The sequence below is a fragment of the Mercenaria mercenaria genome, chromosome 14 (assembly GCF_021730395.1).
Source record: "Mercenaria mercenaria strain notata chromosome 14, MADL_Memer_1, whole genome shotgun sequence".
Classification (NCBI taxonomy): Eukaryota; Metazoa; Mollusca; class Bivalvia; order Venerida; family Veneridae; genus Mercenaria; species Mercenaria mercenaria.
Genome location: NC_069374.1, coordinates 8,608,262 through 8,626,815, shown reverse-complemented (window position 1 = coordinate 8,626,815; position 18,554 = coordinate 8,608,262). Strand labels below are relative to the sequence as shown.

Below are 18,554 nucleotides of genomic sequence, written 5' to 3'. Positions count from 1 at the left end.
GCAAGTTGGAGCGCTTAACACTACGCCACTGTGCCGTTGGATCTCTTAATTGATTATTTTGATAAATCTAGATATTTTCAGGACACAAATATCGCGTAAAATAACGAAAACGCCCGAACATATTGGCGAAGATTAATGAGTGCCCAGTCAATACTTACGGGCAATAATTGAATTTGTTACTATTTTTAACATGAAAAATCACCTTAACTTATACATAAACAGCCCAAATTTGCACGCATGGCACGGCATTCTCGTGTGTTTGGTGGGAAATCGGACATTGTAGCTATATAAGGAGCAACACGAGGCGTTTCCGCTATCTAGTCCTGATACCTCCGAAAGACACACGGATCTCAAGGTAAGAATTTAACTATATATCGTACGACTTTTTATCACATATAAACGTACTTGTAGTAAACCGTTAACCACAGTGTTTCAGAGGGATCTTCTTTTCAGATTTTATTTACTTCACAACAGCAACTGGTGTGTCGGCCGTAAAAAGTCGCCCCGACTTCATCTCAGTGTTGTTATATTTTCTGGTCCTTCGGGATCTTTGATTTCAACTCATTAAAATTTAAAGATTGAATACTGCTTAAGCCGATGCTAAGGGGTGTGGGCTGTGTTGAATTTTCCATAATTGTTCATGAAACACTCAATCAAACCGAGTCTGCAATTTTCACTGTTTGTTCTGTTGATTTCTAAAGGGTTATATTATTTCAATTTTATCCTACTCCATTTTGAATAACATTCTAGTTGTTATTTTGCTTTTCCCATGTCGCAACATATTTATAACACTGAAATCAAAATATATATTCGTTCGTTTTTCAGCCTAAACTAACGAATATTATACATTGTTGTCAAGGTTTAGCCACAAAAGGAAGTGTACATTAACACATTAATCCAAAATGTTTGGTTGTGATTTTTTGTTGGCGAAATATTTCGACTGTAATATGTACTATAAACAGTTTGCGTTAGTATTCTAGTTGTACAAATGATGTACTCCTCACGTGTCCATTTTTAAAAATAAACATAATAATATTAGGTTGTTGCATGGTTGCGTTCTGTGATCCCATGTTCTTCACACATATTTTATTAACATACAGAAATCGGAAGCGAAATGATAATAGATTCGTATCGTTTTGTTCGAGTCTCTAAACTTTAGCGAACTTTTACTGACATTTATGTCAGTTGTTTTCAATTGACTTTACAGCTAGGCCTAAGTTGTCTGCGTACTAGCAAAAATACATCATTTGAACAGTGGTTCCACTCACGAGAAGAAACAACGCGTGTAGAATATGTGCCAAAGTTTGCCAAATAAACCTATACTTTACTATACTATAGCAGAATGAGCGGCGGGCGTAGCTATTAGTTGCCCCAAGCTTAGAGTACAATGTTTATTGTGGAGCATACGGAAAAACAGGGGCCCGATATTTCTTTATAATTGGAGACTCTCACTGAAAATCGTTTTTTATAGTTATATAACTGTAAATAATGTTATGTGGGTTGAACACTTCTATGGATTTCTAAAGTTATTTTTTTATATTGCTTGCAACGTTAACTTTATATTTCATGATAGCGACCCTTTGTGTTGCACTATATGTAACGGCATTCCCCAAAAATGCAGAGGATTGTTTCAAATTAAACGAACCACCAGAAACACCTTTAAATCAATGAAATAAAATTATGAATATAACAAAGAATCTACATAAACTGATTACCATTTTTGTCATTTTGTTTTGTTTTTTTTTGCTTTTTTCAAATTGTCCTGTCGGATTTATATCTTATATAATTCAAGGTTTGTTTGAATGAAAATATCGTCACTGTCATGAAATACCTTAAAAAGTAAAAGTTCATATTTGCTGTAACAATTTATTAGTCATAAAATTTCTTGAATTAAATCGGTGTATTTTTTTTTTGATGCACCTAAACTTTCTGACAGGACCTCAGTACTACCTACAAAACAACTGTCAGTCATGAGAAATGTGTATATATTCTATTTCTGTAGCATAGAGTTTTAAACAAATGTATGTTATATTTTTTCTGCCTGATCACATATTGAAAAGGGTTATTAAATAGTTCTTTCACTTTTGGTCACCACGTTTATGGTAGCATTGGATAATTGGTCAATTCAGAGTTGTTCCCCTTAAATCCTGGGTATGTACTGTAATATGTGTGCAACAGTTACATTTAGCAATTTTAGAAATTATCAATGACATGTAAAATGAGGAAAATGCTGTATTCTGCTGAAAGAGCTGGAGAACTATCCGTAAAATAGCAGCGCCTAATTTCATCAATTCTAGAATAACAAAATCAAGCCTTTATTAAATTGATTTGGACAAGCTCTAAAAGGATTTAATGGCTATTTCCAAATCATGAACTCGAACATTATTCTGCGTATGAGATCCATCTTAAAATTTTAAGGCAGTTTTAAACATCATTTATACATACAATTTTATTACATAGAAAATTTTTGTCTATTTAATGCATGCTCAATGTGGCAACATTGATTTTATTAAATGAAGTGGTCAATTTTGAAAACAAGTTTTGAGTGATGTTAAGTTTTATAAGAAAAGATCATTCTTCTGGTAATAAATTGATATTTAAAACTAACCTTTCCCATACATGAATATTTGAAATATTAGTTAAACATAACCTAAACATGTTACAACGTATTTGGAAAATTACAGGTAAAATTATCTACTCTATTCACCTCCATATTTCAAATGTATTTCTTTGTACAGCTACTTTCAGTCGGGACTTTGCAAACTGCAATTATATAACTGCACATTTAAGGTAGTTCTGCAAGGATTGGACCAATTTCATTTCTATAATGTAGAATTTGATTAAACCCTTATTTTCAAAACTTCAGAATATACTTACTAATAGAAAATACAGCAAATAAAAAAGAAAGGGTCGTGTGCTTGATTTTTTTGCTAGACTGATTTAAAATATTTGAGCCTCACACAAAATTTTATAATGAGAGCCTAGAGGGAAATCATAATTATGATAACATTTTCCAAATTAGAACTTTTCGACAGTTTAGATTTAAATGAAATTTCTCAGAGTTGTAAGTACATATGTGACCTATGATATCGTGAAATGAAATGTATTTATCCCAATGCTTATTTAAGAGATGTTTGCCAATGAGCAAAGAGATCTGCGCAAATCCGTATATTCCTTGTAATTGATTCGCATCATTTTTCAGCAAATAAAATGTTCAAAGTATCTGCTTAGAATAAAAGAATATACGTTTAGGCTTTTCGCGCATATATAAAAATGTGTTTTAACAGCACGTTAGCGCGAAAGTCTCTCTGTGAACACACTTTTTCTTTCCTGTCAAAACACCCCAAAAAGTTTTTATGCTAGAATGGCAATGACAATGACAATGACAAAATGTTTATTTGATACTAACCACCTGCTTATAACAATATAATACAATACAGAAAGGCATTTTATAGAAATGTACAGGTACACTAAAGATAGAATGAATATACATAATTACCTATGCATATGTATAATATCTTAAAATATTAACATAGATGTACGTATCTTTCCAAAACATTAGATATAAACTTATTACATTCAAATATAAGCCTAATTCCTTATTATGTGTTAAAATGTAACAGAACATAGAATTTGGATATTTTATTTATACAGAAGAAAAATAATGTATTAACTATATGCTAAATTAAGTTTTCATAATTAGACTTGTTATTTTTTGATGAAAATGAATATATTTCAACAATAGCAATAAATTGCAAAAAAAAATTATTATACAGGATGTAAACCTATAATTGTTGTCAATTTGTCGTAACAATTTTATGCGTTAGTGTACATATGTTTCACATCTTGTGATAATTCATATTTGAAATAATATTCATATTGTATTTTTTTTCCGTCTCCATTAATTTCCAAAAAATGGCCATCATTATCGAAACGATATATTCTTATTCTAGATTGATTGAAATACAAAATATAAAAGACACAAAATGCTGTTTTAAGAACATAGTAATTTGTACGGTAACTTTAACAAATACATATAAAAATGTATATAACTATTGATAAGGCGTTAGGATCAAGCCAAGAAGTATCCCCATCCCATAATCAATAGATTCGTTTCTGCCTACATACGTTTTCGAAGTAGTGACATCAGGGCGTAAGCACAGAGTAAATAAAGTCAAGTGTTGTGAAAAGGTTTCGTAGTTCTAATAATCTTTTGAACAGCTGTAAATATTTATTATTTTCAACGTCTAACACATCACTACCGTAAAGTAACAAATCAACATTAAGCGGATGAAAGATTCAGTATAATGCGTTGAAGTTTAAATATGGGACAGTGAAATAGGTAATGTTCAGCATCTTTTAACAAAGTATCCACAATTGCTTGTCGACTTTTCTCTTAAATAGCTTTTGAACAGACTATCATGTAAGTTACTACAATTATTTCTTAGGCATGCATGTATCCGAAAAAGTGTTTCCGAACAAAATGTGTTACTTGTGGTGCTTTATTTTTCTCTTTCATTTTTGATTTAAATATTTTTAATCAATTTGAATCGCGAACAGCAACCATAAGTCGGTTGCAGCAGGTATAGATGATTTATTGTATGCCTTTGTACGTCGATTTTCTGTTGTGTAATTGTTGCTATTCCTTAATGAATAATTTTTCGTATCTGTTACTAATAAAGGGCAAATAGTTTCAACGTATTGTAAGAGAAGACCATTTGTTTGCTTTGTAGACCGTAACCAACTTCTGATTTTTTCGCCTGTCTGAAAGAGAAACCAACCTACTTCTTTGATCAGAGAGTTGATTGAACCCTTTTTCTCTGCTAGCGGCTTCATACTCCTGGGTGGTTCCAATACTCCCTCTTTCATAGCTTTGAGTATTGTATAATCACCTCTTGGATATGGTGCCTGCATTTTAATTTTGTCTTTTGGCAGTTCCTGTGATATGGAAGCTCCATAACCTCAGATCCCCTTTCTAAATTCCAGTTTGTTTGGTTCTACCAATTGTTTTCTCAGTTAGGGCAAACCCATTATTTTGACTGGGGACCATACAACGCTTTTCATGGAATTACACACTAGTGTTGCATTGAAGGTTCCATGTGTACCGCCGTATGAACACATCTGCGGATGTCTCTAAGTTGTTTTCTGTACTTTAGGCATGTGTAAATGTTGAGTTCAGCTCAACCCGGGGCTAGAGGGCGTAGACCGTAGCATGCAATTCCACTAGCGTCGAACCGAGCCTGCAACATTTTCCACTTTTTCCATTTTACTAGCCATTGCTTAGACCATTTATCAATGATTTAGAGATCACGGTTTAAAGTCATTTCGATATAATGTGTGTCGCTAGATGAAACAGCCAAATAACTGCTGCTACAAACAAAAGGAGCCTTTAGGAACACTGGCTGAGATATCAAGTATTTTAGATAATTCAGAACCTACAAAAACAGACTGTTTTCTTTCAGAGAGATAGTCAGTGGTCCATTGTAAGAGTTCAATATTAATACCGTATTAAGTTTAAAGATAAGAACACGATGCCAAACTCTGTCAAAAGCTTTAGATATGTCGCAGAAAATTGTTTTTATCGAATGATTCACACATCAGATGATATGTCAATGAGCTAATAAACAGTTGAATGACCTGTAAGAAACCCAGACTGTGATGGGTAAATTAAAATATTTGAATGTAAATAATTGTACATGTGTTTGAATATTACCATTTCCATTACTCTAATACCTACACAGCTCATCAGTATAGGTTATATGGCGCCACACAGGACTACAAATTTTGGTTCCACATCTCATTTACATCGAAATAAAAACATGAGGTATGGAATCAAAATTTGCATACCTGCTGGAATCACAGAGTTACTGCAAAATCAACTGTTAAGACCCCATTAGTCGCCTCTTACGGTCATGCAAGGGTAAGGCAGTTGTTCCAATTCTTTTCATACACAGATTTTTATTTCTTTTTGAAAAGTGGCATAACTAATTGATAAGTTTTGTATGAATTGAATTTGTGAACTAAACAACTATACCAGATTATATAAAACTACAGTTTGATTTGTTTACTTCATAATTCAATTTTTTTTTTTAAATTATGTTATTGTTTAAATGTTTGTCGGTGTTTTTCTACTTAAGCCTATTATCAAAATTGGGGTGGGGGGGTGGGGGTCTCATTTGTGTGTGAATATTTATGGCTAAAAAGTGAAGATCACAGGGATTACTCGAATCTCTCAATTCCAAACTCAAGCTTCAAACTTAACTGCCACTTAAGAAAGATCAAGCCGGTTTAAGGGGCCAACTACTCAAATGGTTACAGACAGTCAAATTTACTTTCATGGTGCATATTATTATACAAATAAAGTTCATGTATTTTATCATCAACTAAAAGGTACTAGATATTGATATATATAATACATGTGCATTTAGAAATATTTGACAGCAATTAACAATTTTAACATTTCAATACTTCATTTTCAAACCTGTTTATTATATTAGTTAATGTAAAGTTCTCTTTGGCATGCAAACAATATTTCATTACATTTTCCTCTATTTTCACGACAGTTTAGAAACAATACTGAAATACATTGTTTTCACATTTTAAACATAATTTTCTCCGTGCAATGGAGAATCTTAAGGTCTTTGAATCACCTGCCCGTCACCAATATTGGCAAAATCTCGTTAGGAATGTAGAATTCTTCATGCCGGGAAGCCAACCAGAAAGCTCACGAAAGGTGTGTGGTTCTACCCAAGTGCACGTCCATGCCTGAAACAATTTTTGGAGAGGCATTTAGCGTCTTCTTACGCAGTCAAAAACTAGAATGCCGCCATGTGACGTACAATTAGGCTACATATTGTCTTTGTGACGTTGATCCCAACGATAAATTTCCTCAGTTGCACTTAGTAACCTTTACTGTTTCCACATTCATACACCCCTTTCACAGGACGAACCCATTCCACTTGCAAAAACATGTTACTTTTTGTATATTGTGCATACTGATTTCTACATATGAGTTACTTGCTCGTCATCAATTTTTACTTCAGGGGTTGTACTTTTATCGCTTACATTAATATCTTGGTTATCATCTTCATCCCGAGCCCAATCCTGTAATTCACCCGAAGCAAAAATGATGTAGAATATTGCACCAAATGTGTAGATTGCAGCCGTAATATAGAATACTGTTTTCCACTGCTCTTTTGTTTTCTAAAACAATAAAAACAAAAATGAAATACACAAAAATCAATCATGCATTCTTTCTAACTTATGTACACATTTGTATTTTTCTATACCTTTTTGACATTTACTTGAGAATGAAATGAACAATGTTTTCCCTCTAAGGTTGTTTCCATAACTAGAGAGTTGTAATTTGTTTGCAATAGGTTTTAAGAATAGGTTTTATTTATATGATAAAAAAACTAACAAAACAAAAACACTAATTTCAAAAGCAGAAAAAAGATAAAGACAGTGTTTCAAAGCTGTTAAGGTTAAACGACGCTTAATGAGACAAACATTTTCACGTTAAGATAAAAGTAGTAATTACATCGACTGTTATAAATCCAATTGCTAAGGGTGCGAAGAAACCTCCAAGTGCACCGGTGGTTGCAGAAATCCCTATAATAATACCGGCATATCTTGGTGCAATGTCGACAGGATTTACTATAAATCCACTGCCGTACTGGCATCCAGACATAGCCACACCCAAAATCAGCATGGCAACTGCAATACCCGGGTCGTCGGCAACATTTCCCATGATAACAATAATTATTGCCGGTAAGATGTTGCCTTTAAGAAAGAAAATAAAGAAACAGTAACAAATCACTATTTACAGTCTGTTTTTCTTATATTTCAGAAAGTATCAAACATATATGTATGTTTTAAATTAAGAAATGAAATCAAATGAAAAATTAAAATACGCTATTTTACTAAAAAAGCAATCTCAAGGTGACAGAAAAGTCATTAAAGCAATTTGTTTTCAAGAACGGAAAGATTTGTGTGTAATCACCAGTGCTTTAATATTTTAAATCGGCTTAATAACGAAAGATTAAAGATTTACATAAGATGACAAAACATATACACATATAATCATTGACAAAATACGAGTTTTTCCTACCTATGCTGTTAAAGACTTTCCTTGCTGTTGTAGTAGAAATGTAGCCTCGTTCTCGAAGGAAGTCGGCAAGATGAGCAGACACATTAGAAACGACCCAGAAGCCAAGATACGGTAGAGAAGCAAGAAATCCCGCCTAAAACGTTCAGTGCATTAAAGCTACTATATTAGTCTATTTATTCGTTTAAGGATAAAAACTTTATTTGACGAAATTATCTTATAGGGCCACCTTTTATTTTTGTAGGAGAGAGTTTTCAAAGGATGTAATTCGTCAGACATATAAGTTGATTTATTTCTGGAATATTATTTTCTCTTCGGTTTATTGCAAGGTTTGTTTGTTTGTTTTGGGTTTAGCGCCGTTTTTCAACAGTATTTCAGTTATATTACGGTGGGCAGTTAACCTAATCAGTGTTTCTCGATTCTGTACCAGTACAAACCTGTTCTCCGCAAGTAACTGCCAACTTCCCCACATGAATCAGAGGTGGAGGACTAATGATTTCAGACACAATGTCGTTTATCAAATAGTCACGGAGAACATACGCCCCGCCCGAGGATCGAACTCACGACCCCACGATCCGTAGACCAACGCTCTACCTACTGAGCTAAGCGGGCAGGCATATGTAAAATAATATCCAGATTTCTTACATAGTACGTTTAATACTTAATTTATGAAAACAAGAATCCTCTATCCCCAACATTCCCCGACCCCTTTCGCTTCCTTTTTCTACTTCCAATGGTACCCTTTCTTTATGGTTGAGCTAGATGGTCAAGAAGTACAACAACAACGTCTGGATTGTTCCGAGATACAGACAAAACAAAAATCTATTTCAGCGACAGTCGCTGAGGCTTATCCGCATTTAGATACTAATTACTTTCAGCGGCCGCTGTCGAAGCTGTATACTTGTATTTCTTAATCTAACACAAGATAACGTTGATGCACAGTTAGTTTTTTTACTTCTTTTTTTTGACCATCTTTGATATGCCATTTTCACTGAATATTTCTAACACATAATATATGACGTGTTTATAAACACCAAGTAATTTTCAGCGCCTTATATTGACCATGTTTGATGTGTAATTCAAATGAGTAAAGGAATTTCCTAGCATAAAATAGGTTTTGCATCCGTTCCCAAGGGAATCATATATCAGATATATATGTCAAAACATTTCGTGCATGTGAATATTTTTCAGCGATGGCCATTATCATGCAAAAATGAGTCTCAAGTTACAGTTTGCTAGTTGTAATTGTGGGATAATAAGCATAACTGTTTCGTTTAACGTTAATGAATATGAAAACTTTCAAAACTGTTACATGTAGAACGAATCATTCAAAAAATGTATATGTAATAAAATTTGGCGTATTACCTTTTTGCTATCAAACTTTAGAACATCTTCCATATAGGTCGGTATATTGGTCAAGAAGCTGTATGTTCCCCATTCAGCACAAGTTTCTGAAACAATGATTGCCCACACAGGTAGTGATGTAAGTATCTTTGACCATGGCGTACTCGAGGACTGAAATCAAGTCTAGGTAATCAGTAAGTACAAACATAAATTATAAAGTGTGCATAATACAGTTTCAGTAAAATCTAGATTCAACTTTCTTATAATGTCAATTTTTTTTTTAAACACATACTAACTAAATGTAGTATTTAAAAACAACTATCCATGACGCTTTACTAATTCTGTTACGTCACTAAAAATTCATGGAAGTACACTTAATGTACAGTTAGAAACGGGTTTATTGGTATCTGAACCAGTCACATAAAAATACATTTTTGAGGCCAGCAGGGGACAAAATGTATGTTGAAATCGATAATTATAAGTTAAAATTATAAGTTAAAAGAAGTTTGTTTGAATAAAAGACATTTAATCTACATCGACAAATATTGAAGATTTCATTCGATAACAAAACAACAAACAAAAACGAGGAGGTATATAGTAAAATGGTTACTACAATAGTAGCTTAATCTGGGATTTTATATTCGGCTCACGTCCATTTTGCAAGGACGGGTCACACTTGGCGCTTGAGATCGTTAGATGCGATCTGGCAAAATCCACTATGCCGAATACTGCATCCCAGATCGAGCTATTATTATAACAATCCTATTTTATCTGTAAGGTATCAACTTTGCAGTGAAAGCATTTGGTTCATCTCAGAATGAAGCTTTGGGACAACACACGTTGTTTTATATGTCATGTCGTCATCTGCTGTATCTCCTACCTTTTTACTTATATCTATATCAGATTTAAGTTGTTCTACAATATATTTCCTCTCCATCACACAGATCCTGGGATGTAATACTGGCGAGTCAAACACGAGATACATCCAAGCAAAAAACCATACTACACCAAGAGAACCTGATGTAAAATGAAAAACTGTAAGAAAATTACGTTTGATCTAAATGTTATTTTAATTTTAGATGTTTATGAGCTTTATGTTTATATCTGAACGAACATAAATTGAGATAGTTTAATATGTCTAGTTTATACATTTTGTGGTAATTGAGCATATCCTATATAGAATGATTATTCTTATGAAATTACAATTATCTTTTTATATACAGTGCAGCCTCTGTAGAGTAACACCCTTTTGGAATTACAAATATTGACTGTTATGTAGAGGTTGTTGTTCTGGAGGGATAAATTTTATAGTATATTTCAGTTTAGGGAAATGTTGATGATGTTGTCCTAGAGAGGTTTTTGCTTAAGAGAGGGCCGCTCTTGAGAGGTTGTACTGTATGTAGCATTGCATGCAAATAAATAAAGTGTTTAGAAGTAATAATACAGTTATATAATCCATATAATACTAATTTTAATGGTTTTCCTTAGACAGTTTTATGTTATTTCGTAGTTACTGTAAGAGCCTATATAAGAACATATCAGTCTTACCAAATACATAGAATATGCTAGGCCAACCACCATCGAAACCATCGACACACAGGACACCACTGACAGGAAATGTTACCATGACACCAATCTGAGTCCCTGTTTTATTGAATTATCTTAATTAATAGTGTGCCTGTACATATTAATTCTCTAATTCGTGTACGTCTATGTTACTATCAAGATCTACCTGGAAAAAGCTAACAAAAGACAATGGTGTAGCTGTTCGTTCTTCAGAGTGTTTTGGTGATCAAGGGCCCGTCTTAAACTCCATTTACATTTGTTTTAAACCCATAAGTTTTTTTTTTCTCAGGAAACGACAATGCTAAAGTAACAATGAAAAAAAATCCCATTTAAAAGCCTGTAATAAATGCAGATCCAGACATGCACCGTAGACAAAATGTCGAGATACAGTTGAAAGTCGATATCTCGATCTCGCTTATCTCAAGATTCCGGCTCGAAGACATTAATTTTAAAGTCCCGTCCCGAAAGAACATGACAAACTAACATTCTAAGTCGAATTTTGTTATCTCGAAGTAAAAATCTCGATCCCTAAGAAATAAAGATTTTCAGCTATATAAAGAAAACACTTTAAGTGTTTTGTTTCATTATTAGAATTTAATATTTGTCGAGAAAGCATGCTTTGAAGACTCGGTGTTCGTACATGAAAAATTCCAAATGATAATTACAGAGATTAATCAACTACAATATATACATAAGTGTTCAATAGAAAAAGATAAGTGAAAAATACACTCACTGCACGTTACTTTAGTAGTCAAATGTTAATTGGTTGCGAAGACGGTGAAAACTATATATATCTTTAATTACATATTTTACATTCCTAACAAAAATATAAATCATTTATAACGTCTTACCAGTGTAGACAAAACTTGCAGATGAACTTCTTTGCAACGGTGGTATCCAGTAGGACAGCAACGTTTGCATACATGGAAAACCTACACCCTACAAAAATGAATAAACATTCACAAGAAGTCCTTTAAAAACTATTAACTACATTTTTGTCCTGGTTTTATCAAAAACAGATACGATTTCAGTCAGCAGAAATATAGTTTTCAGGCAGGCTAGTTGCATACTGGGTGATCGTTATTAAGATTAATTGAACCTCTTTGTTAATTTAGTGTTAATATTAATTGACAAACGTGATAACATTGCACAATCAGTTTTTAATTTAGCGAATTAAAATTATTTATGAATTAAGCGATTCCATCTTCGGCGATATTAATCAAATATGCCTCATATTTTGGTAAATGTTACATGTACAAAATTATATTCAACAAGCGAATGTAACTTATATATGTTTTGTCTTTTGTCCTATTTCGTAGGGCCTTCATGTTCTTGTTCATCATCCTTGTAATAAAGTCATTGTGTCTATGCATAAACGGTTTGTCATGTGCACAATTTTATTTTCATGAATTAAATGACATACCAATTGTCCAAACCAATTTGTTAGTTATTCGCCTGGCGGAAAAAGTCGTTATTTATATAGCATGAAAGTTAGGAGAGCAGGTTTAACATGTTTAAATTTACGTGACCGTTTCAAGACATTGTGTCATCGTTTTCCTTGATGTATGAAAATATCTAGTATATACATATTTATACGAACACAGCAATACGGTTTCGTTTTAAGTAGGCTGCGTTCGTGGACCACAGATTTTCCTACTTGATTTTTACCTGACATAGTCCCGTGAAAACACGTATAACTATAAGCAGAACCACACTGGTCCTCGCAGCCAATGGTGTGAATAATGTTGCAACAGCGCATACAAACATACTCCAGCCGAATAATTGTTTCCCGCCATATCTTCCCGCAAGCCAACCGCTTGGTAAAAGTGTTAGTGCATATCCAAGAAAAAAGGAACCAAGTATAAGTCCTTGAGTTTCTTTGTCCCAATCAAACCTGTCATCTTGGTTTGATACCTGTACCTAGACTCGTACATAACAATCGTCAGATATCACCAATTTAAGACTAATACACAAAATGCTAACTGACATTTATGTATATCATTTCTATATTTACTTTGAATATATTTAGACAAATGGTGTCATATTAATTTATGTTTTACCACATTAATATTTAATTGTTAATGCAATTTAGTAAGGTCAGAGAAAAATGTAATAACAGATTCAAATTTTGCTTTATGATATTTGAAAAGTAGCAAATGATTCACAACAAACCTCTGGCATATCACTTTCTGAAACATTCTCATTGGCAAAACTGCTGGTATTGCTGGTGTTAGTCTCAGGTCCTGTCATACACACAATTGCAACACTCATGGTTACCCGCAAGGCGTATAGATTCATAAATCCAAAGAAGCCGATAACGATAAGGACAAAACGACTTGAGCACCAGAACGACCCTTATAATTATAAAAAAAAATACAAGGAAAAATTATACTCACTGGAAGCATTTCAAACTCAGCCAGGCCATACATCAAAAAGCAGACCAACCACAAAGAATAACTCAAATGAAAAATATAGCAAACGGAATGCTTCAAATACAAATACATTGTATCATATGAAAGATATATCATTTGGTATGTGGTAACAAAGGGTGATGCAGGAAAAGAGGACAACCTCACACTTAACTTATTTTTAATTTCCGCGAAGTTTGCAGCTTAGCAGACTAGCGACAACGTTAAGTTTGCAGTCTAAGAGCCAAGCAGAGTACGGTAAACAGCCCATCATCCATTCTATACGTTGTCTTGTCCAGTTACTGAGATCAGGTTGAATGGCTGGTTTTCTCACAAAAGCGCTCATGTCAAGAGCTTCAAGATTTCCAAAACTTTGCTAAGCATAAACATTCATGTCGTAATAAATGAATAAAACACTATAAAGGTCTAGCAGAATAGTAGCCTAGCACAGTAAAGCCCTACATGATTGATCATCATTGCAGGTCATTTAAGTAACTGACGTGTCAAACATGGATTCAGATCAAACTGCACGGTCAGTATGACAAATTAGGAAAAGAGCCTTTCAAAGCGGACCTTCGCAAAATAAAAATGTAGACAACAATGTTCTAAGAGACAGGGGAGACCAGGTAAATATCAGCTCTGAAACTTCGTGCAGTTGTATTCATAATTCATTTTGAGACATAATGTTATGTACTTAAAGTAAAATATTTTATAAGCCTGTTTTATAGCGTTCATAAAACAAAGTACATTCAGATAACTAAAACAGTAATACAGTCAAAATTGCTTAAGAAACCTCGTCTACTAAGAGACCACTTACATTAAGAGATCTCTTTTTCAGTTCCTTATTTTGTTTTTAAAAAGTCATTTTGTGTTAAGAGAACATTTCTTGCCCTTATGTGGTCTCCTAATAAAAGTAATTTTGTACATTAAGTTACTACCTGTAGTACGTACAGTAAATTTGATGAAAAGTACTAAAATAACTACATGCCCTAGCAGTTGAAAAAATAATCTGATCTAAAGAGCTATTACCAAACATTTATTTTCTGATTAACTGTGTGACCTCACCGATAACTGATTTTTAAAGTCTTAAATAGATTTATCTTTTGCATTTTTATTGTTGTTATCATAAATGTTCTTTTACAATATAGTCTAAACTACAAGAATATTATGAAAAAGGGGAAATTACAGAAAATTATTTCATTTATGGCGTAAATATTTGTGAATCTTAAAATGACGAATAAGATGTATTTCATTTGATTAATAGCATAAGCTCTTTCGAATATTAGCTAGGAACTGTAACTGTAATGTAGATGTAGGCTGCTCTGCTAGAATGCTAAATTTATGCTGCTAGGCTCCTAGGTCGTTTACTTCACCCTGCTACACGAATGGGCTGCTCACTTGACGCCGCTACGCTGTGTGCTGCTAACCTCACGGACATATATTATGTTTTTCATGTAGATAGACAAGGCATTGTACTACTATTAGAATAATGGCTTGTTGAGGTAAGCGTTAAAATTAATGACAAATGCCAGACATTAAAGTAAGATATATAAGATCAACCCGTGGCATTAGTACACCAATTTACTAAATACCATGTCTAAAATCAGAGCACCAAGAGCATTTCATTTACAGACATGACTAGATAAGTTGCACACAAAATGCAACAGCCAGTCTTTTTTCGTGTGTAAGTATTAGGTAATCAGCATCACGGGATCTCACAGATGAGTAGCCATTACACCAACCAAAATTGTAGCAACTACATGTGACCGAAAAGCTTGCACTGGTTTACGAAGTTTTTACTCTACGCTTGTATCCTCTTTTAGGATATTACATAAAATATTTTACAAATATTTGATAGAAATAAGTATTATGTTTACATTTTCGTAGCTTGTTCTTTCTCATTCAATTCATGTTGTCATGAGAAAAAGTTGATCTAATTTATGAAATAATTTATATTGATAGGCAACAACGATATCAGTATCATTTTATCAATTTACCTTTAAAGCAGGTAGACTTTTTGTCTATACTTTCATGGCGGATGTCTGTATCCATATCGAATTTCTGTGTTGGAATGCTGGCAAACTGTTTCTGACAGAATGATGTGCTTTCTTCGGAACAACTGGTCTCTTTATTGTCCCTATATTGTTGTTTATATAATGCTCCGGTTGTTTCGTAAATGTCCCCACGTTTTATGCCTGCTCTAAGTTCAGTCTTTGCTTTTTCGACAGGATTACAGCCATGATCTTAGGTCATTTCTTGAACAAAAAGTAATAAATTTAACTTTTCTGATATAGAATGATAATGTCTTCAGAATGCATTAAAATAAATGTTTTGTGTTTTATCATCATGTGGAAGAGAAATGTGTTTGCAAAAGATGAAAAAATCACATGTCATCGTAGATCTACTTTATTTAGTTCTTAGCTATAAATAAGTCCACAGGTCCAAACTTTGACATGTGTACACTATCAACAGCTAAATTACGCGATGTTTTAATATCTTAAACGCAATGAAGTGTTACATGCACTGACTTAAAGTTTCATTTGAAATGTTAGAATTACATAGTTTTGATGTCTCAATCATCTTGATAGTCAACGTCAATTTTCTCAAGTTTCTTTAAAGGTTTAATTAACATTTAGCCTGTTGGCGGCAATTCATTTTACTTTTGCAACTAGTACAGACTAACATAGCGGCTGAAATTGTTCTGCACTGTTCGCTATACAATCTCGATAAATTTCTAGATTTAAAACAAGACCTGATGATAAAATATTTAGTTGAGCCTAGTGCTTACAATTTATAATTTTATCTCATCTGCCATTATAAAACAAAGCGGTGATTACTCTCTGGGCATCCTTTTAGAATCTGCCGTATGGAACCCATATGAAAAAAAAAACGGCTGACGCTAAAAAAATATATAACATTACGAGCAGCTTAAATTTTGATGATACCCTTGCTATCGTTACTGATAGCAAGATTCTTTACGAAAACAATAAACAAATGCAATTTTTTGTGCGCCAGATTGTGGCGATTAGGTTTCATGATTAAGTCATTTAAATGGATATGATACGTAAAAGTTATGCACTCAAACAAGTTTTGCAGTCAATGTTTAACCTTTTTAATGTTAACTACGCTGTCTTACTTGTACGCGGTAGTCTGAATCGATTTAAACTGAACTAAACAGCTAATTTGCAATTTGTGGCATTTTCGAAAGTTAGTTTATGCATAATTTATTTTCGGTCGATTGTGCAATTTATTAATCACTCTTGATATCTCATTCCTGATGAAATCCATCGCCACGGGGCTATGAGAGTTAGCATACCTTTAGAACAAAGTATTGTTAATAACATAATACATACACAAGGTACTGAGCTAGTTTAATATGGCCAAAAAGTGGGCATAACTCGAAATATGATAACTGGACATTAAAATATTCAAATCATATGAACACTTCAAGTTGATAGTGTATATACCAAGTTTCATTGAATTTGATGGAAAACAAGCATATGTGAGGAAAGACGAACGGACCGAACATTATATGCCTCCAGGGTAATGACTCCGAGAGCACAAATAACAAAATGGCGGGTAAGCTGATTTATTCGGTGTATAGGCAAATTTCATATGAAATCAAATGCAAGAAAAAAGATTAATAAATTTAGCAAAATATTTACTAACCTTAGTGCAATTTAACGAAATATCGGTTTGATATTGCCACTTTCGTTTTTATTCAGTTGTCACGTAAAGATTCCAAATATCTCAAAACTTTCCAGAAATCCACCAAGAAGTTCCAAAGGAACATCATATGATAATTATTAATTCACTACAACAATATATATTTCGTCGCTTAATAAGTAAGACTAGCGACAAGTAAAGAAAGAACATTTTAATGTGATCATCAAATATCATAATTTGGTCCAAAACAAAGGAATTGAGCCTTTGATATCACTAAGACTTACACATTTTTTTTGTAGGAAATATCAAAAGACTGTTCAAACATTAGAATGACCATTTCTTTCTGGATAACTCTAGTGTGTGCATCAGGAACCATCTTAATTTTTTTTATCCAACCTGTCTTACATTGAAATAAAAAGATATATGCAATCTACAATAGAAATTATGGTACTGCAATCACGTTTATAGTGCTCAGTACAATTCACTTTACACTTACTCAAAATTATTGAGAACAAAAAAAAACAAAAAACAAAAAAAACACTCTCTTCTGCTGTCACATCGAAACTTTGACAAGAGGGGACTTTCCATAGCTACATGAGGAACCCATAATAAAATCAAGGAGAGAAAATGGCGTGCGTTAATGTTTGTTTGTTTTGGGTTTAACGCCGTTTTTCAACAGTATTTTAGTTTATATAAGCAGGCAGTTAACTTAATTAGTGTTTTCTGTACTTCTCCGCATTGCCAAGTAACTGCCAACTTTCCCACATGAATCAGAGGTTGGGGACGAATGATTTCAGACACAATGTCTTTTATTAAATCTCACGGAGAACGTACGCCTCGCTCGGGGATCGATCTTTTGACTCTGCGATCCGTAGATCTGCGCTCTCCCTACTGAGCTAAGCTGGCTTTGTGCTAATGTACAACCGTGACTGTTCCAATGAATAAGGATATTCATAAAAATCAAAGAAGTATATACAGTTGTATTAATTAATTGTGATGGAGATCTCACATTTTCGCATTATTTGCTCAGTATTACGATATAATAAAATATGCAAACTCACCCTGTAAGTATCCATTAATAAATAAACTTGCCCTATGAAAGTACCTAAATATATGATATAATTAAATTACATTGCACCGTAATATCATTGTAAGATTTTGGTTGCTGTGATTGAATTACATCGCAACGTGGGCATAATGATGCGGTGACTGCATTGTATAAATCAGACACAATAAAAGTAAAAAATATTGTTTAACAATCATCTGACACCGATCTCGCTACCCGATATATCGTTACGAATAGACGATATACATTATGTAAGAAGTGGATAAGTAATAGGTACGAATGTAGTAATTCGCCGGATACGCCTCCGTGGTCTGTATCTGTATGGATACTCGAAATTATCCCACAAATGAGCAAAAAAAAATATCGAGGGTGTATGTGTGCGCGCGCTTGATATTAG

General features: G+C 33.4%; 1 protein-coding gene across 1 annotated transcript; it reads right to left on the bottom strand.

Moving 5' to 3' along the window:
* Nucleotides 1-1,608: 1,608 nt before the first annotated feature.
* Nucleotides 1,609-18,350, bottom strand: LOC123526315 (sialin-like). Its single transcript, XM_045305407.2, has 12 exons — nucleotides 18,153-18,350; nucleotides 15,423-15,680; nucleotides 13,190-13,371; nucleotides 12,686-12,937; nucleotides 11,869-11,956; nucleotides 11,000-11,095; nucleotides 10,332-10,468; nucleotides 9,473-9,622; nucleotides 8,111-8,243; nucleotides 7,541-7,782; nucleotides 7,066-7,203; nucleotides 1,609-6,765 (listed from the first exon to the last, which is right to left on the bottom strand). Exons 2-12 carry the CDS (start codon nucleotides 15,475-15,477, stop codon nucleotides 6,658-6,660), a joined length of 1,581 nt encoding a protein of 526 aa, XP_045161342.2. The 5' UTR covers nucleotides 15,478-15,680; nucleotides 18,153-18,350; the 3' UTR covers nucleotides 1,609-6,657.
* Between the last annotated feature and the right edge of the window lie 204 nt (nucleotides 18,351-18,554).

Coding starts and splice junctions, on each gene's coding strand:
- LOC123526315 (XM_045305407.2), bottom strand. CDS start 15,477: ATGGATACAGACATCCGCCATGAAAGTATAGACAAAAAGTCTACCTGC. Junction 12,938..13,189: donor CAGAAAGTGATATGCCAGAG/GTTTGTTGTGAA, acceptor GTACGAGTCTAG/GTACAGGTATCAAACCAAGA. Junction 11,096..11,868: donor TGCAAGTTTTGTCTACACTG/GTAAGACGTTAT, acceptor TCAATAAAACAG/GGACTCAGATTGGTGTCATG.